General features: G+C 49.7%; 1 protein-coding gene across 1 annotated transcript in view; it reads right to left on the bottom strand.

The window, feature by feature from the left end:
- Positions 1-1,451: 1,451 nt before the first annotated feature.
- KDM7A (lysine demethylase 7A) overlaps positions 1,452-20,570 on the bottom strand; it is a 79,205-nt gene continuing 60,086 nt past the window's right edge. The window contains exons 11-20 of the mRNA XM_056123906.1: positions 19,896-19,985; positions 15,999-16,208; positions 14,483-14,607; positions 14,147-14,298; positions 12,681-12,778; positions 11,290-11,438; positions 10,996-11,204; positions 8,865-8,950; positions 5,661-5,910; positions 1,452-5,243 (exon numbers count right to left, since the gene is read on the bottom strand). Of these exons, the coding sequence (XP_055979881.1) occupies positions 5,149-5,243; positions 5,661-5,910; positions 8,865-8,950; positions 10,996-11,204; positions 11,290-11,438; positions 12,681-12,778; positions 14,147-14,298; positions 14,483-14,607; positions 15,999-16,208; positions 19,896-19,985 (1,464 nt within the window). The 3' untranslated portion in view covers positions 1,452-5,148. The remainder of the gene's footprint in view (positions 5,244-5,660; positions 5,911-8,864; positions 8,951-10,995; positions 11,205-11,289; positions 11,439-12,680; positions 12,779-14,146; positions 14,299-14,482; positions 14,608-15,998; positions 16,209-19,895; positions 19,986-20,570) is intronic.

Raw genomic sequence — 20,570 nt, 5'->3', positions numbered from 1 at the left:
AGGCGAGGTGGGCCCAGGCCGATCTTGCATAGGTTTGCTACTGGGAGGCCCTGGGCTGAGGAGTGAAATCATGCGGGGCAGATACACTTGTTGGAAGAATCACTGAATTTTGTTCTCATTTAAAAAGAAAGAAAAGATGCCAACACTGGTTATCGCAAAGCTTTGGGGCACTAGAAAGGGTACCGGGGTGAGGGGAGAGCCTCGGGGTGAAAGATGTGAAGGTTCACCCATCTCCCTACCCAGTCAGGAGGGAAGCATCGCAGAAGCACCTAGAACGTGTGGGGAAAGGCCCCGCTGCTCCGGGACCTGCACATCTGGGGGTCTGCGGGCAGCGTCCTGCAGGGCCTCCCCAAGGGTCTGGTAAGGCTGGAGGGGTCATTTCCACAGTCAGCCGACAAGGGAGCCCATCCCCTCGCCTGCCTTTGCCACCTGCCTTTCTGCTCGTGAGTGTGCCAAGGCCGCCGGGCCGGGGAGAGGCTCCGTGAGACGAGGGGCGGGAGGAGCGGGGTCAGGAAGCCCGAGTTCGGGGAACCACGGTCACTCCAGGGGCGGCCTGCCTCGATGCCACCACGGTCCTTCACCAAGACGTGACCTGCTTTCCCTAAGCCATTCGCTGGGGCTCCAACTTCTCAAAATGACTTTGAAAAAAGCTTTAGGGGCTCCCAAAGGGCCTGGTGATCTTTCAACTCTTGGGGGAGGCGACAATTAGTTTGATAGTTCATGATAAATATGTTTGAGAATTAATGCCAGTTGAGAGGCGTGAGCGACGCCTCCAGGTGAAACCTGCAAGGGTCACTGGGCCAGGAGTTTTGGGGACCGTGTCGGAGCTCTGCAATGAGGCACAATCCTTTCTTTGGAAGATGTCCTGCCTCCCTCCCATCACCTCAAGACACTGCACTAGGCTGCGGCTTCGCTCTCCCCAGCCTGCCCTGTGCCATCCTAATTTTTCTGGTCTCCCAAGTCACTTCAGTCCCAGCGCACTGATCGTGCCTGGCCCTGGGGAGGAGGCAGTCTCCACAGCAGTGCTACCCCAATTCCTTTCTGAGAAAAACCCAAAGCTAGCTTTTGATTACTGTTAAATGGTCTTAATGATTGCTTGAGAAAATACATCGCTTATTTGAAAATAAACATTCTCACTTTTGCCCGTAAATCAGTTCGCTTCCTTTTCTTTCATTCCCAGCCCTGGTTCTGATTTTAATTCAGCACCTTGGAAGAGATTCTTGAGATCTGTTTTTGAGAAAGCATGCTCTGGGCATATACTTGATAGGAAACAGATTTTGTGTGAGACCTCAGTTTTCACTGAAGAACAAATATAAACATTCATTTATTAATTATTAGTTGCAACTTAAATAATGGTAGAGTCTCTGCAAACAGGCAATGCTAATAAGTGAAGGACTACTTTGCCAAACTATGTTTTTATCAGAGTTCACGATCACGACCATCCTGTTGTTCATTGATTGCCTCGAGCAGGCCCCAGTAATGTCTCTTTCATCCTAGCCCTGAGATTTTTTAAAAAGTGCCATATTCAAGGCTCTTTCAGGGTTAGGAGAATGAGACCATCATTGTTACTGGTATTTGGCATGTTGGGTATGCCACGGGTAGTTTGCCAGACTCTGCCGTGTGGGCAGGTTACATACTCTTTATCAGAGTTACAAATGAGAAAACTAAAACCCAGGAGAGTAAGTGACCTACTCAAGGTCATGTGGGTGATACATAAATGGGCAAATTCAGAGCAGAGCCAGGTCCCCTGCCTTTTGCAGCAGACATCCCCATTACTACATTCAATTAGTGATTTCTGAGATGGTTTCGAAACTTTGAAACTTAAAAAAATTTATTGTATTTCCCCTTCTATGCTTGGATTATATATCTCAGTGGAAATGAATTGAGTTACTTGTGTGTCTGCCTGTCTGTCTGTGAACAGATACCCTCTTTTGTTTAAGGTGACTTAGCAATGAAAATAATACTGCTCATTTCCCGGGGGATCCAGTTCAAGGGTCAAGATCACATCTTAAACTTCGTAGTCCCCCAAGTACTAAGTAGTGTTGGGTATGAATTACATGTCTGATAAACAACTGCTGAGAGTATCTAAACAAATATGGGAGGGTTCATTTAAAAGGTACTAATTGGGATTATTTAAAAAATAGAACAGCATTTGAGCTAAGTAGTGATAGCACGGGCCTGCTTTCTCTATTTATGATTTCAGTTGATATATTGATTTTGCATGCTTCCGAAACTGAGGTTTCTGAGGCTCACGGTACTATTGAGGATGCAGCTCTCTGCAACAGCCAACTTTATATTCCTGATCATCACTGTTCATCACTACTGGAGAGCACACTCATGTATGACATCATGAGTGACAGTACAGTGGGCTCCAAAGAACAGAAGTCCCTCATCTGACTCAGTGGCGTTAAAGTGTTACCTATCAGCACAATAAAATCCACATCTGAAATCATGACTGTTTTACCTCTTTGTTTATGCTTCTGTAGAACCAGCGAATGCCACCCTGGTTGGCTTCCTCTCTACCAAGTGGCGGGGGGCGGCAATACTGCTTATGAACGAGGCTGTGGGAAAGATGACAGCTGTCTGGCAGCAGAGTTTACCTACTGACTCCGGTTACGAGAAAGTTCATCCTCCGTCTGTGGTAAAGATAAGCCTCACAGCCAGTAACTTGACAAGAGGCTGGAGCCGAGATTCCCTGGATCGGTAGCTGAATTTTTGCCAATTCAGAGGAAGGTAGACAGATGTGTTCTATTTTAGTGGATACATTACCTTACTGAACGTTTTGTTATTTAAAACTTGGGCCAAAATTGCCGAAAGGGGAGTCGACAATAACTTAAAAGTCCCACATACTGGCTACCTAAAGTTTACTGACCTAAATACAGCGGGCAGAAACTGGCCACAATTTTAATTCATAAAAATAAATTGTTTTATTTTTTTGTTTTCATAACCAGTGAGAAGTCAGATCATTAAAGTACTTATTAGATAAGTGGAAAAAATGTAAAAACCAAAAGGGGAACACAAATCACGACGTAGGTGAAAAAGAGAAATTGTAATTCTTATTTCTTCAATCAAAACAAAAAGGTGAGCATTGTCACCCTAAAATGATGTCTACAGAACAAAACCCTCTGGGTGAGGCATTGCTGGGGGCAGGTGAGAAAATCAGTCAAACATTCTGAGAGAATGACCAATCAAATCCTAAGCTAACTCGGGCAGGATGTAGACAGTTTATAGGGCCATTTTATAGATATGCGATACTTCTATAAAAATAATTCTTCCTTGACACCCAGATAAGATCCAGGCTTAATCCAATTACCTGGACCTTAAGGGCCAATTCACAAATTATACTGGAATGAGACAGAGTAAGAAATATTTCTCTTTGAAAAATAAACATTTGACTGCAAATCACAAAAGATGATGGCCTGAAACTTTCTTAGATCCTCAAGTGATATTTAGCACATAAAGGAGTATTCCACTACATTGCTGAGTTCAGAAAAATTCATAAAACAGTCATATTTCTTCTCCACAAAAATAAGTGTTATCCTAGTTGCCTTTACTTTCTTTGCAGGAACTTGTAAAAAGCTCTAGAGTCAGAACTGGGAATATCTCCACCCTACCCCCCCCATCACTTATTTTTAGAACATTGGGGGAGGGGACGAAATGGAAGCTAGTATGAACAAGTAAAAACTGGCATTAGTTAATGTGCACAGAGAATTGATTCCTTAAAGCTCAACCAGATACTTACCCTCAATATGCACTGGTTAAGATAGGATTATGGAAGAAACCAGAAGAAGCACCCATTTACTCCAAATCCGCAGCTTAACGAATTCTTTAGAAGGTCAAGAAATAAAAAACTAAGCACACATGCACACACACACGCACACACACACACGCACAAGCACACACCTACACAAGCACGCACACACGCACACATGCACACACGCAATCTACCCCAACATGCTTTTTCTATACAACTTAATATAGTATATCCTATTGCATCACGGCTTATTATGCAGATCTGAATATATGATGTCAAATGACACTGTCCAAGAAATCAGGTATACAGAATCAAAGTATCATAAAATATAACCTCTGTGGCAGGAGCGAGACTGCCTCCGACACCAGCAGTGCGAAGAAGAAGGCCCTCAAGTGTTACAAATGTACTGGAAAAACTACACACACGACAACTTAACCAAATTTCTCAGACTTCTCCCACAAGTGGGAAAAAGAGATTAAAGCTGTTCTCTTTGGGACCCAGATTTCATCAGAAAAAAACAAAATGAAAATGCAAGAAGCCTATTAAGCTTTCGAAGGGAAATTGCAAAGTCAAACAAAGAGCACGCGTGGGGACCACCATGGCTGTCGCCTTACACACGGGCTACGGAAGTATCTCCCTGTGGAGACGGGCTTGTGACAGACAGAAAGATGGGGAGCGCAGAGGGAAGGCGGGTGTAAGAGAATCGACCTGGATAACAGTATGCACCTTGGGTGTTAGCAAAAGCGAAGCGAATAGCTTATAAAAAGCACATGAAATATAGAAAATAAAATGATTTTCATATACATCTTAATTTAAAATAATTAATGCATCAAATCCCTGTTTAAGACTTTAACCTGAATAGCAAATGTAAGAGTCCAGACTAGTCAGCGTTGCCGTGACTCTTCCCACGGGCAACACACACACTATCAAAAATAATTTAAAAACCTTCACATTCTTTAATCTAAATTAGTGAGATAGTTCTCCAGAAATCTTCCAAATAAATAGCTTTAAAAAAGAATTTAAAAGCTGTTAACTTTAAAAAAAAATCTGTTAAATAAATTATTGATAATTCTTTACCCTACCGCTGAAAATAAGTCAAGACACTACCGACAACAAAATGAAATTCAAGCCCTGACGAGAGACCCTTGCCAGTTCAAGGTCCCTTTTTAAGGTTCTACCCTCGTTCTTCCTCTGCCACCAGGTCCAAACTGGTTATTGCTGAGTGGGTGTGGCACAGTGAAAATGCAGCATCGGGTTCATTTTGTTCTTCAGGCAGTGTTCCCTACTGGACATGCGCACACTGCTTCCGGCGGGGTCTCGGCTGGAGCGCCAGGCTCCTGCCCCCCACCCAAGAACGGTCTCCGCAGGGAAGAGAGGCCCCAACAGCAGCGTCATCACACGAAGAAACGCGCGTGACCGTTTCTGTTCAACTTGAGGATCTTCCCGAGACGCTGCTTGGCCGTGGCCATTCCTTTCTTGGGACGTTTCCCTAGAAAACATCAACATCAAACATCAAAACATCAGGGGCGTCACAGACCAACGAGGGGTGGCCCTGGGCAGGCGCAAGGAGGCTGCGCCAGGCACAGACCTAGCCGGTGCCCTTCTGACGGCCACCACATGCACTAAGGCTGCCTCTCCCCTTCCCCTCCCCCGGCTCCTGGCACCCACCATCCACATCCGCCCTCGGGCTGGCCAGCCCAGGCTCTTGCTCCTCTCCCAATGAGGCAATCCTGGGCCTCAGGGTTCGCCCAGGTGCCCAGCCCTGACCCACCATACCCTGAGTGCCAAGGGCTGTTAAGGGGTCCCAAAGGCACCGGGTGGCGGGCCACAGGAGTGCAGAGATCACTTCGACCCAAGCCACCGCACTCCCTGCCCCACACATCTCCCTCAAAACGGTCCAAGTCACCTTTTGTTGCCTGGTTGCTGATGGGGGGCGGGTTCGACGCAGGTCTCTTGGTTGGGTGAAGGGGCACGGAAAAGGAAGTGTCACCCGCCGGCCTTTCAGGGCTCATCGCCCCATTCCCCATCTGGCAGGCCCCCGAGACCAAGCTTGAGCTCTGCAGGAACTTTCCGTCCACGGAAGTTCTGCCCTGTGGCTTGGGACAGCTCTCCGGGGCGCCTTCCTTCCGGATGCACTTCTGGCCTCTCCCCGGCTCCTAGAGAAGGGCGGCAGGAACACCACTGAGTTCTGAGGTCGCCGGGAGATGAGGGCCGGCACTCTTCGGGCAGTAGCAAGCCAAGAGAGCCCGAGAGAGACAGGGGGGGCCAGAGTTTCCTGAACATGGACAAGCCCCCATCGGGCTGGGAGGTGGCCAGTCTCAAAGCTCAGAGTGAAGTAAAGGAAGAACTATAGGGCTGGAGCAATAGCACAGTGGGGAGGGCGTTTGCCTTGCACGCAGGCAACCTGGGTTCGATTCCCAGCATTCCATATGGTGCCCTGAGCATCGTCAGGAGTAATTCCTGAGTTCATATGCCAGAAGTAACCCTTGTGCATCGTCGGGTGTGACCCCCTCCCCCCCCAAAAAGAAAGACAGGGAATGAGAAAGAACAGAATTCAAGCTGTATAGGACATACATCTTCTACAGAGTAAGAATTCAAGCCTGAACCCATTGAACATGTTCTACAGATGGAAGGAAGATCATGTGCTCCTGTGACCCCGCTAAAGCCAAACAGCCGAGGGATTTCATCCTAGCCTCTGGGGCCGCCGAAGCACAGTCGTCCAATAAAGAACTTGTACTTGTTTCTGTTTGGCGGCCACAGCAGCGGTGCTCAGGGTTTCCTCCTACCTCTGTGCCCAAGATCTCTCCGCAAATGGCTCAGGATCACGTGTGCTGCTGGGATAGGACCGGGAACAGCTGCACACAGGGCACGGGCCTCATCTGCTGGACCTCGGGAGATAATTGCCTTGCGCGCGGCTAACCGGAGTTCAATCCCTGCCACCCTGTATGGTCCCCCAAGCCCCATCAGGAGTGATCCCTGAGTGCAGACCAGGAATAAGGCCTGAGCACTGCTGGGTGCAGCCCCCAAACCAAACCCCAAACCCTGCTGTGGGTTCCATTAGCCCGGTACCTGCATTAATATGTCAGGACTGGAAGACAGCAAGTTTCTCAGGGGCAGGGTTTTTGTTTTGTTTTTCTCCTTTAGCTTAGTGGCCACATCTGGCAGTGCTCCGGGGTTACTCTGAACTCCCGGGGGCTTAAGGAGTGGGAGGGGGCTTCAGGGGACGACATGGGGCCAGGGATCTAACCAGGGCTCCCGCCACACAAGGCACTGAGCCAGCCTCACAGCGCTCCTCCATCAGGAACCAATTCAGTGCCGGGACACCAGTCGGTGCAATGTGAAGTAAAAAGTATAGACTGTTATGGTGACCGGCGTTCCGGAAAGAAGATTTGTAACCTCCACGTCATTCATAAAAAAAGATGACTGAAAAATATTCGAGAAACTGTTGGAGTACACAGAGCTTAGGTTTATCAGATTGTACCCATCACAGTGCTCCCGAGTCACTCCCATTACTTTGTCAGTCTGTAACCACTTCTATGCTCTCTTCCCCAACCAATTTGTAAGGTCTCATCCTTCTTAGACACTGAAGCTGTACTGTAAGTTAATATTGCCTTTCTCCTCTCCTTATGTCTTTGAGCAGTTTACTTTAATGCAATGTCCTTTTGTATAGATACAGGAAGACAATTAATTAATATACTTGGTAACTTAGGAATTGATTTGCTTTGAATATTATTCACTCCTGGGCATCTGCCTTCTCAACTTAAGCCTCAGTTGCCCTCACTTCCTAGCACCCCAAGGGCAGGGTCCCCACGTGGGACTGGATGGAACCAGGGCAAGCCGGTAAGTTATGTGCTACCCTGGCATCGCGATGGGCCAGGCCAAGGTGCCACGATTCTTAACTATAAGTTAAGAGGTTGATCATAGGCAAATGATGTCATGATCCAAAAGTAACGACGAGACTAGGGCCCTGCTGCTAGGAATAGGAAAGATATCTGGCCTGAGCACTGCAGTCTGAGATCGAGATGGCCCTAGGAGAGCAATTCTATAAGCTCAAAGTATTTCTTACTGTGTCCATACAAAATGATTAATATTATGTATGCTTATATGTTGGTTGGACAAGGAGAGGAGAAACACGTCCTAGAAGCAGTTTCCTGTGTGTCCTGACTAGCTTGAATGAGACTGCTTTCTCCCCTTCAAACTGTCTTCAGTAAATGATTTCAGTATATTGAGACAATTTCCCTTTTCTCTCAGGAACCTAGCTGGCCTTAGGTATACAGATCCCAGGTGCTAAGCCAGGCCTGGTCTTTGGGATGTAGATGCCTGGCTCCAGGCTGGCTGATTTTGGAGAGTAGATTCCAAGCTCTAGCAGACTGGTCTTTGTTGTGCTAATCTAAGTGCTTGTAGCTTGTAAAAAGGTGAGGCCAGGATTACTGGTCTGCGGATGTAAGGAAACAATGTATGTTTGCCGCCTCAATGTTCTTTCTGTAACTCCTTTTGATGACATCATTATATTGCGCCCTTTAGAGGTACTATGATCTATATAAGGGAGATTTCAGGGCTCTCTGGGGGGACACGTGCATCAGAGAACCTGGGAAGATGGGGCTTAGGACAGAAGCTGAGAGAACAAAGGTGCACGTGTTTGAGAGATCCTGGGGCCTCCATGACATCTCTTCCATGTAATAAACTGCTGCTAAGACCAACCAGCCTGGCCCCCGTTTCCTTCCTTCGCCTGACCATCGCCATCAACCTCCTCCGTGGAGTGGGGAAACGGCCTGACCGCCGGCATTTTTATTTTTTGTGTGTTTACACAAGAAACAATGTCAGAGATTAAAGAGATCTTACGGTATGTTTTCTTGTGTGGTTCATTCCAGCCAGAATTCTTCCCTTTCAAACCCAAAGGCGCTAACAGCTTAGTTGTTTTTAACCATGTTGAACAAAGAATGTTTTTCCAAACCACTCTAGCCGTAAGTCCTAGCAGCCATTATATCAAGTTCAGCTTTCCCAATTTAATGGCCAATAATTAGTGGCAGTTAAAACAAAAAAAGAGAGAATGCAAAATGCAAAAGCCAATTCTAAACCTCTCTCCCTGTTTCCAGAGGAGGATACATGCCTGAAGGTGCAGTCTGGACGCTGGATCCGGCGGTTTCGGCCAGGCAGAACTCCTCGCATCGTGCTCTTCCGTCCTGACATGGTACCCTAAAGACGAGTTTTAGTTAAAACAATCATGCCACAAAGTTGATCGCAGAGAGCAGAGTGAGCCTCGTGGTGAAAACCAGTTAAGCTGGCATAAAACAGTGTTCATGTTAGATCTCTGAGAAACACTTTCCCTCTCAAAACAAAGCAGTTCCTCAGCTAACATTTCTCAAAAACTGCCCTGCAGGACACACAGAGGCTGCAAAAGGCAAAAGGCAAAAGGCAACTCCTTCCCCACCATAGAAATGGTATGTTTGCCCATGTAGAATAAAAACACACTTTCTTAAATTATGAAGTATATCCACAGACACTTTCTTTTCTCTGAAGAAAGAGATTATGAGATTCTATGGAATGAGAGAGGTTATAAGGAGGCAGAATAGAAAGACGATTTGTTTTGTTAATTAGCAATCAATCTTTAAGTAAATCTTCATTTCTTTTTTTCCTTTTTGTCATCCCAACCCCTTTTCAAAAGTGAAGGTGCATTCTAGAATGTTTGCTTCAGGAGATTCGGTAACCGGTTCCTCTCCCCACATCCTCTAGAGGAAACTTACATGTAAAAGGGTGACCTGTCTGGGGCGTGAGAGCAATGCTCTGCAAATTCGGGGGAGAAACAATGTCCAGTGTGGAAATCTATACCTTGATGAAACCATCTGTTACACTGGAAGACAGACTTAAGATGTTTCCAATGTGCCACACCAAAAAAAAAGGGGGAGGGGTAGTGCAGTGTCCCTCCTATGTATGCTCTCTCAGAAGGGATGTACAGGCCAAGGGCAAAGGCGCAAAGGGCCACAGAGAAGATGCCAGGAAGCAGAGAGCCAAGCACGGAAAGAGCAGCTGTGCCGGGTGATGGGGCAGGGGTGCAGGGTCACGGGGCACAGGGTGCAGGGTCTCCCCCACCCCCGGGTACAAAAGACAGTGAGCTCAGTCGGGAGCTGGTGAGAACACTCTGAAGGACTGGGCTGGGCGCTGCCTGCCATGCCTGGGTGAATCAGAGGGTGGGACCTGAATCAGTGGGAGAAGAAGGTGAGGCTGTGGGCAGGAGGAGGAAGGGGGCAGATGCCACAGACAAAGGGAACCGCTGGAGTCACACCTGGGGATTCAGTTCAGTGGTGCCAGGTGTGCTGTTGTCAAGACATCGTTCATCTGCATTTCCAAGCCTCAGTTTCATCTAATACCATTGGCAAAGATTTTGAAATCGGATGGGCCCCAAATGGCCCTGCGTACAGATCGGGTTACCTTTGTTTTGTTAGTTTTGGGGGGAGGGCACACCCTGAATTGCTTTGGTGCTATGCCTACTTCCGTGCTCAGGGTGATTCCTAGAAGTGCTCTGGGGATTATAGGTGGTACTGAGGATTGAAGTTTGCTACATACCAGACAAACACCTTAACTCTGTATAGTCTTTCTGGCCCCAAGTTCCAGACGTGTGAATAATAGGTACAGGAGTCTGTGTGCGCTGAAGAACTTCACTGAGTCATGTCTACTGCGTACACGAGTGTGGGTCCAAGCCCGGCACGAGGAGGCTGCCAAGGTTGGCACGACCATCAGCTGCCGGGGGAGGCGGCGCTTCCCTCCAGTCTCCCTCAGACGTTCAGGGAGACAAAACTCTCCCCAAAAGGCACAGAGAAGAAAACACTCAGGGCACCCATGGGATTTCTACTGAGCCTTCTCTCTGTTCTCGCTCTTTGCTGGCAAGCGGAAGAGTTAATATCCTCAACCAGAACCAGTTCAGAACCTGTTTTTCCTCCCTGACAGAGAGGGGGGAGTGTCAGAGCCCACTGACATTCCTTCCACTCTCGTCAGTTTGGGGAGGGGAACGAACACTGTTCTGCAACAGCCACGGGAGAATGGCGCCGTGAAGACAACGCTCAGTTCCAGATACTGTACATTTTGGAATCGTGCACTTGGACAATGCATGATTTGTCAACAGTGTGCGCGCTCCGGCCCTTCGGCGCCCCTTTCGAGCTAAAGCTTTCCTTTGTCCCCTCTGACTTCACCCAGGCCTGAAGCGCCATCCATAGGCTGGGGGCTCGGGTGCTGATGGGGCTTACCGCATTCCACGGGGCTGCCGTAGCGGCACACCTGCCGGACGGGGAGGCTGGCGCGGTGGCAGTCCTGGGTTGCCGGCACGGCGTGCCTGTGCCCACCGCCGTCGGGGCTGGGCTCCGGCCTCGGGGGACACGTGGAGTAGTGCAGACCCGCCATGGACAGCATGCCCTGAATCGCCTCCTCCTCTGTGCTCGTGGAGGTTGGACATTCCCTACAAAGGACCAGAGCGAAGGGATGCTGGCCCGGGGAGCAGCACACGCAGCGGCGCCCTGGGGTTGCTCCCATGGCAAACCTACCGTTTAACGGCCACTTCACTTCGAGCCGGCTTCTGGCTCTTCGGAAGCAAGCTCCTCACCATGCTGGGATCCTCCTTTAAGTTGGATGTTACTTCTTGTTTTTTTTCATCACCTGAACTTTCAGACTCTTCAGTGGTAAAATTGTTTTTCTGATATAAAAAAGCAATGACAGGGAAGCTAAGATATGCAAAGGATCTCGCGATCCAGACAAATCAATCAGAAGCACTTCTTTCAACCTGGGCAGTCAAAATCCTATCATGGGATGATTTCTCTGCTTCATATAAAAAGTGGGCTGGAGCGATAGCACAGTGGGTAGGGCATTTGCCTTGCACGCGGCCAACCTGGCCAACCCAGGTTCGATTCCTCCACCCCTCTTGGAGAGCCTGGCAAGCTATCGAGGGTGTCTTGCCCATCCGGCAAAGCCCGGCAAGCTACCCATGATGTATTCGATATGCCAAACACAGTAACAAGACTCACAATGGAGACGATACTGGGCCCGCTCAAGCAAATCGATGAACAATGGAAGGAGAGTGACAGTGACATATAAAAAGTGACTGTCTGCCCTAGTAACAGGGTTCCTGGGTGAAAGGCACAGTATAGGATTTCTTTCAGATAAAACAAAAACCATAGGGGGCAGGGAGATAGTCCAGCAGGCCGGGCTTTTGCCTTGCACACAGCCAACCCGGGTTCGACCCCCAGAATACTATATGATTCCCTGAGCACTGCCAGGAGTAATCCCTGAGTGCAAAGCCAGGAGTAACCCCCTAACACAGCTGGGTGTGACCTGCAAGCAAAAAAAGATAAAACAAAATAGCACTGTAGCACTGTCCTTAAATAGATTAGTAGATTACTTAGCTGGGGAAAGAAGAAAGCAACACACCCTGAATGAATCCCGCCCTTGAGCGGATCTCCTAGCAGCACTGTAGCACTGTCCTCCCGTTGTTCATCAATTTGCTCAAGTGGGTCCAGTAATGTCTCCAGTGTGAGACTTGTTACTGTGTTTGGCATACCGAATACGTCACAGGAAGCTTGCCAGGCTTTGCCATGCGGGTGAGATACTCTCGATAGCTTGCCAGGCTCTCCGAGAGGGGCGGAGGAATCAAACCCGGGTCAGCCGGGCCAGCCTCGTGCAAGGCAAACATCCTACCGCTGTGCTATCACTCCAGCCCCAGTGATCTAGTGGCTAGGATTCGGCACTTTCACTGTCCTTAAAAATAAGCAAAAACACCTCAAAAAATAAGAACAGCATTTCCCAGCACCCTTTCCCAAAGCAGACAGAGGCTGTTTCCAGGTGTGAACAACAAGCAACAGAGCATATGCGCGGCACACATGGGCCCTGACCAACCCGCTGTACTGCAGGGGCGCCCGAGCGCCAGCGTCCCAGGGCATACCAGTGCAGTGTAGTCGGGCCCAGAGTCCTCCGAGTCAGAAATGTCCGAGTATTCCGATGATCGATTCCTGAGTTCTGACTTCACACTTGTGAAAAACCCTGGAGGGGAAAGCGCGGAGCAAGGGGAGGCGTCAGAAGGCTCCACACAGCCCGGCGGCGGGGCCCTCCCTCTCCCCGCTCCTCCTCTCCTTCCCCTTGTCCCTGCTTCCACCTGCTCCTCTCAGCCCCAGGCGGACTTTCTCCCTAACCGACCAAGAAACTGCTGCTGCCACTAGAGTGTATTTGAAAAACTTGGGTGATGCTCATTAAGCAGGAGTAGATATTTCTTATGGGGATGGGCTTGCTAGTTTATAATTCTTCCCAGAAAATTTTAAAAAATCAAAAAACCAAAAAGCCTCTCACACTAAATGAGCTGTCCGGTGGTTTGTACTGTCTTATTTAGATTGTTTTCCTCTACAGGAAACAAAACGATAACTCTCCTAAATCGAAAAGCAATTCAGGAGACAGTGAACTCCGCAGGCGTCCCCCGGGCCTCTGGAACTGCCGCACGGCAAGTAGCCCACTGACCAGGCTGCCTTTCCCGGGTGCGGGACAAATTCACCCAGCATGAGCAGGACCACAGGTACAGCACATCTACCAAGTAATAATCTCCTGGACATTTACCTGTCAAATCCCAAAATGCATAACTCCCTTTTAAATTCAAAATGTGTACTGTAGCTCTAAGAAAGCACTGGGAAAGAGAGACTTCATTCAAAAGAGAGACCAGTGCCAGGACAAGGAGCTACGACCAGCTGCTTGAGACCAGAAACTGGAGGCTAACCAAGCACGGGCCTTATGGTCCACGGCTATCAACAAAATAATCTTGGGTCACTAGTAGTTCCAGATTAATGATTCCTATTTCCAAACTCTGAAAGCCATGTCTATGTCAGCTGAAACTCCTTATAAATTTTCATGAAATTTTTTCTTAACCCTTGAAGCAGAGGCCCATCAAATACATGAAACTGGTCAACTGGCGCCAGTGAGAGTGTCCCTGGCCCCTGGCCCTCTATATCACCGGCTGGGCCACGACCTCCCTAGGGGTCACCCTAAGCATTTCCCTGATGGGTACACTACTCAGAGACACTTCGGATTTCTCCAAAGAGCATTAGGGACACATACATTTTCAATTCAGCCATCAACCAAGAACTGTGAACTTGGGCCAAAGCAATAACACAGGAGGTTACGGTGCTTGTCTTGCATTTGGCTGACCCAGGTGTGATTCCCAACTCTACGTATGGTCTCAGAAGTCCCTCCAGGAGTGACCACTGGTACAGAGCTGGGAGTAAGTCCTGAGCACCAAACCTGTCCACCCCCTCCCCTGGACAGGAAAAACAACAACAACAACAACAACAAAACTTTGAACTTAGTTACTTTGCTATCCTTAGCATATTAGGAATAAAAAAAATTTCCCAATGAACACAAACATACTGTTATGTGGTTTTTGAGAATCTTCGTTTTCCACCTCTTCGGTTCCGGAACTCTCTTCCGTCTTCACCCTCGCCTGTTTTGTTCTCTTTTCCTCTTCATTTTCACTGTCCGCCGTATAGAGACTTTGATCTGCAAAGGGGTGTCTCTCATCTCTGTCAGTGGGAAGAAACGGTCAGGTCAGAAAACTGTAACTTGGTAGCCCTCGAGGTTGCCACCCAGCCACGTATCGACCCAGGGCCGAGGGGCACTGAAGTCGGCTCCCCAGACTGGGCTGGGCAGTCGGTACACCAGGGGGAAGCCCTAGGAAGCTGGCCCGTTTGGGCTGCCTGCACATACTTAATTATTCTCCCGTTGGTCAGCAGTAAGCGGAGGTCGTTGTCCTTGGCTCTCCACTCAGGAACTGTGGAAGAAGGCTGGAGATGCTTGTTGAATCTGCCGTTCAGTTTAGAACTCAAGAGGTCCTGGAGTAGAAAAGAAAACCCGTTGAACTATGCAGGACCCAGCAGACCACCACCTCCCCCCTCGGCCCTGCCTCCGGGCCCTGCTAGGCAGTGACAAGGGGCGAGGGGCCTGCGCCGGGCAGATGCTAGACTCCACGGCGACAGGGACAGCAAGCACCACCCTCACGCTGTCTGGCAGAGGGTCCCACTGGCACACGCACACCCGCAGACATGGCCGTGGGCAGAGTTTGAGGCTGGAGGCGCAAGCCTGATGGTCCTTTCATGCCTCCCCCTTCCCCCCCACCTGTGGCTGTCTAAGGGCACCCCTGAGATCGCTACAGGGTACCCTGCTAACTTCCATGCTCTTTTTCTTTAGTTAAACACATGGCCTTCAGAATAAGCTAAAGCTTCTCCCAGATGGCTGTGAATTAAAGAAGTTCGAATAACAAAATCCTGAAACAGTACCAATGTGATGATCTAAAATTTGAAATACTGAAGAAATGTAACACTTGTATGCGTTTATGGTTTTTTTTTTTTTTTTTTTTTTGCTTTTTTGGGTCACACCCGGCGATGCACAGGGGTTACTCTTGGCTCTGCACTCAGGAATTATTACTGGCAGTGCTTGGGGGACTATATGGAATGCTAGGAATCGAACCCAGATTGGTCATGTGCAAAACAAAAGCCCTTCCCACTGTACTATTGCTTCAACCCTATGCAACGTCTTTAAATACTTGAATCCAGACCTCTTTTTTTTTTTCTTTTTGGGTCACACCCGGCAATGCACAGGGTTTACTCCTGGCTCTGCACTCAGGAATTACTCCTGGCAGTGCTTGGGGGACCATATGGGATGCTGGGTCGGCCACGTAAAAGCCAAACGCCCTACCCGTCGTGCTATTGCTCCAGCCCCTCTATTTCATTTTCCTGACATTATTGCCTGTGCTCTGTTTAAAATGAGAAATCCTGGCCATAAGCTCATTGGTGGTGGACATAGGCCATGCTGTGCTCTCCCGGTCACCCACTCCCTCAGTCTACCCTTCAGGGTGCTACTGGGCAGACTCCCGGCTGACGGTCATCAGTTGGGCTGCTGGTCAGGAGGCCGCTTCCCGCACTGGCTCTTCCCTCTGTCCCCTCAGCCTTCTTCCTACTGTCTGTTCCCTGGGCTCCACCCTTCTGGCCTCCCGGCTAAGGCAGCTGGCCCCCTAGTCCCACCCCTTTACTCGAGAGCCCTACAGGTTTGCACCCTCGGGAGCATGTGTTTCCAGACTGGGGCACCTGGCATCTTCCTGGGCTAGCGTGGGAGTGGGCAGGGACCTCATCCCTCTTGAGTTTTCTCCAGTGCTCAGGGCCCCCGCCCCCTCCCCCCAGCAGCGTGCCAGTCTCCCGCCCGAGCCCCGACGGTGCTCGCCACTTGCCTCTTCCCACGGGCACATCTCCAGCCTCCGGAGCACCTCCCTCGTGTGCAGCTCCAGGATGTCCAGGTTGGAAGGAGTCCGGACAGTGTGATCTCGGAGTTTCCGCATCTTCCGCCGGGAATGGTAGGGAGAAGTTGCTTCATTTGAGGATCGTGAAACTGGACACACAGTAGGAATTCCCTGAGATTTAATTGGTTTGCCGTTTTCCTCCTTTAAGAATTGAATTCAGAGTACTTTTACCACAAGGCTGCATAGAGACCTCAGCAACCCGTCATACAAAACCCAGCCACCTGAGTCGCAGACGTGAGAGGCGCGAGGCCAACGATGACCCAGCTGTGCTGAGCCCTTCGGGCCCGTCTCTCCCTGCCTCGCTGACAGGACGGACTCTCTGACTTCAGGCTACTCCACAGACAGCATGATTCCCTGACCTCGGCCTGAGGCCCATCAGAGGCCTCCTGGTTCCTTCCTTTCATGAACTGTCCCTTGCCCATGTTCGTTAAGCCAAAGGCCCGCATGTATGGGGCGAACAAATCCCGTGTCTAAGAGTCAATCAGGAAGTGGCGCGGCAGCCGCCCTCCCCCACCCGGGCTCCCCCCTGCAGCGACCCTCACCTCAGCACAGTCAACAGCCCCGACAGCCTGGGACAGTGTCCACATCATTCACCGCTCTGACCCCAGCACGTGGACAGCCTGCCAGCATGATACTTCCAATTGTTCACACGTCATTTTTTTAAATCTTGTCAAAATTTTAATTTAGGACCTATTAAACCAGAGTGATCCCCCTCACCTTCGATCCTTGTTACCCCCAGCCCTCACCAGCTATCCTTCTACTACTTTACTATCTGCTCATTCTAGAAATCTCATAAAAAAATGGAATGATGTAGTATTTGTTGCCCCTTCGTAACTGACTTGACAGAAGTCTGTGAGGTCTGTGCCACTGCAGGAAGGGTCAGAGTGTCCTTGCCATCTGTCTGGCGGCACGAGCCACATTCCTGTCTTCCTTTCATTGGTGAGAGGTACGTGGCCTGCTGCTGCCTTTGAGCTGCTGGAGCACGGGCTAGCATCTGATGTGCCCAGGGCCCTGCTTCCCGTCTCTGCAGTAAACACACCCAGCTCCATACACACACACTCCTGTTGCTGGTGGCAAGTACTGGTTCTTAGATTTTTGTGCCCAAATTCTAAAAAATAATTTTATACAGGCATTCCTTATTTTTTCACCTTCGGTGAACACCGAATTCCTATTAGATAAAAAAGAAATCTTAATCCTCACACACATCCTCTCCTGCAGATGTGTGTGCATGCACACGTGTACACACACACACACACACACACACACACACACACACATACACACCCTCAGCCTTCAATATTTAGTATTTAAACTGAACACAGTAAAAATTATTTACAACCCTGGGCTAGAACATAGCTGCATTGGTCCATTTCGTTTTTTCCACTTCCTTGGCTTCCCCCCTTGAATCTATAATGGCCTCGCTTCCAACTGCTTTCTTTTTGATATATTTATCACTAATTGATAACAAAAGCTCTAACTAGAAAATGCCACACTCAAGCACAGTTAGTAACACATCAACTTTAGAGGTCCTGAGCTGAAATTTGGCAAGATATTAAATGTTGCGTAAGCAACAGGAGCATAATGCTGGCGGTCTGACCCCGTGCCGGGGTCAGAGCAGTGCATGACACCACCCCCTTCTGCACTGCCTCGGCTGTGGGCGAGCGTGGCTGGAGGCCGCTCCCGAGGGCTGCTTCGGGAGAGGCACCAGAGGTGCTTAGAATCCTTTTCCTTTTCTCTTTCACTCAATCTTTGCTGTAAAGGGAGATGCACTGGGGAAGAGAAAGGGGGCACCCCCAGTGAGTTCAGGGGCCACAGGGTCACTCCCTGGGATGCGCAATCCAGCAGTGTAGGCTCGAGTGGAGCCTGCGGTGCTGGGGACTGACCTCGGCGCCTCGAGCATGCAAGGTTTGTCTTCCAGCCCTAAGCATTTCAAAGGAGTCTGCTTCATACTCAGAGAGCGCAGGCATCACATGCAGGCGGCTGGGGTTCAACCCCCCAGCAGTGCAAACACCACACCCCCAGGCACAGAGCTGGAATAACCCTGAGGACCCCCTAGGTGGGGTCCTGGACCAAACCAAACAATTTGGTTTCAACAAACAGTGAAGAAAATTAGACTGACCTACATGGGTCGGGGGAAGGCTGCTCTTTATTCAAGCTTTCATTCACACAAAAGTTCCCTCAACAGGCTGTGGCCTAAGTATAAAAGGTTCTAGGGGAAAACAATTAACATCGTGAACACCTTGAGATAGGCAAAGGCTCCTTAGGACGTAAAAATACTAACTCTAATAGAAAAAGAATCAATAAATTGGGTATCTTCGGATTGACTGGTCTATCCACTAAGGGTGAGCATTAATAGAAAGACAAGCCACAGGCCATGGAGAAACATTCATCCGTGTGTGTGTGTGTGCGTGTGTGTCTGTGGGTATGAGACCAAGAACTTCTGATCAGGTTAGATCATGAACTCCTGCAGCTCGGCAGTAAAAATAACCAATGTTAGAATCGCAGCCTCCTCTAACGGGGCACTTAGAAGGAGACCTGCAAATCCCACACGCCGAGCGCTCCTGTCCCTGTTCGCCCCAACACTGTGGCTCTCCGACTCCGCCACAGGCCAAATCAGACCCCAGCCGCCGCGCGTGGGCGGGGAAATGAATAGTTCCCGTTCCTCCTCAACCCCCCACCCACCCACCCCAGAGCAGGAAGCCATGAGCAACCGCAGGCAAGTGCGACAGGTTCTCACCGAGTGAAACATCCACTCACAGGCTGGAGAGAGACCCAGGGTGAAGGCGCTAACCTGAGCACCGAGCCAAGAGTAAGCCCTGAGCACTGCAGGGTTGGAACAACACAACTGAACCAAAAATTTACTTACTCCTTAACTCAATTCTGTGCTAAGGTAGTAAACCCAGGGGTGGGGGGAAATAATATACAGATTTACCACTAGAAGGCAGACAATAATATTTTCATAGATTTACACCTCCTGGCCACGTCTATAGCAAACCAAGTAAAGAACGGAAAATGAAACTGTGGTATAGTCCTTCCCTTGGGCACCCGCCAGCAGCCACCAAGAACTACTGACATGCACAAGGACATATCTCAAAAGCACAGAGCAACAGGGCAGCAGGGAGGGTGTTTCCCTTGCACGCGGCGGACCCAGATCCGATCCCCAGCAACCTACATGGTCCCCAAACACAGCCAGGAAGAATTCCTGACCGCAGAGCCAGGAGTAAGCCTGAACATCACCGGGCGTGGTGGTCAAAACAAACAAAAAATCAAAAGCACGACGCTAAGTGAAGGCAGGAGACTCAAAGTGGACATAACCCACCTGACCCTTGAATCTGAAACTTAGGAGAGAGGGAGCCAGGCTAGCGCCTCAGGCAGCGTAAGAAGAGCCTCCCACAGAGACTGGCCTGCGTCCCTCTGGTCTCTGCGAGGGCCTGCCCCTCTGTGACTCAGCGTCTAAAGCCCAGGGTCTTCGGTCTGACTTCTTGAACTACTAAGACGCAAGTTTCCTACACACACTCCAGGAGCAGCTGGAGGCCGAGTCATTTCTCAGTCATCCATCTGCCCTGCCCCACCCCGCCCCGCCCTGCCCCCAGACTAGTAACCACCAAGCTCATGGTCAGAGCTAGTGGCCCTACTCCTGAACTTCTAGATGGTCCCGCCCTCCTGGCCCACATGTTCGAGCCTGGCAGCGCAAGGTTCCTTCTAGACCACTCACATCCCACTTCCGCTGGGGTGTGTGAACACTGCCGACTTGCGGGTGGTGTGTACCGGGTGTCTCTTTCTCAGGGCAGAGAGTACACAATCGGCTGGCAAGCTGATTCCTCTTACCTCTATTGCTCGAATCACTTTAGAAAGTTCTTTAATAAGATGCCCAGGTCGAACGTTGTCTGGAATTTCAAAGGCATGTTCAGATACGAGCTGTATTTGGATCAAGAAAGAAAAGACAAGCAAAATGACTTCCGGGTTAATATGAAGAACTTATCATCGTGGGCCAAAGTGGCGGCATCACGATAAGGTCGCATGGCCCATGTTGGATCCCCAACAGCACATGTTCCCCCAAGTACTGCCAGGAGTGACCCCTGAATACAGAGCCAGGAGTAAGCCCTGAGCACAGCCAGGTGTGGCCCAAAAGCACAGCGGTAGGGCGTTTGCCTTGCAAGCGGCCAACATGGCCGACCCGAGTTCAATTCCTCCGCCCCTCTAGGACAGCCCGGCAAGCTACCGAGAGCATCTTGCCCGCACGGCAAAAGCCTGGCAAGCTCCCCGTGACGTATTTGATATGCCAAACACAGTAACAAGTCTCACAATGTTACTGGGCCCGCTCTAGCAAATCGATGGAACAAATCAGAAGGGAAAAAAATCAGTCATAGAGAGTTGCAACTAAACAATCTTCTGAGGGGCTGGAGAAATAGTACAGTGGGCAGGGCGTTTGCCTTGCATGCGACTGTCCAGGGTTCAGCATCCCATATGGTCCCCCAGCACCGCCAGGAGTGACTCCTGAGT

Source organism: Sorex fumeus, unplaced genomic scaffold (assembly GCF_029834395.1).
Source record: "Sorex fumeus unplaced genomic scaffold, SorFum_2.1 ptg000048l, whole genome shotgun sequence".
NCBI lineage: Eukaryota > Metazoa > Chordata > Mammalia > Eulipotyphla > Soricidae > Sorex > Sorex fumeus.
This window is presented reverse-complemented; position numbering and strand designations above follow the sequence as displayed.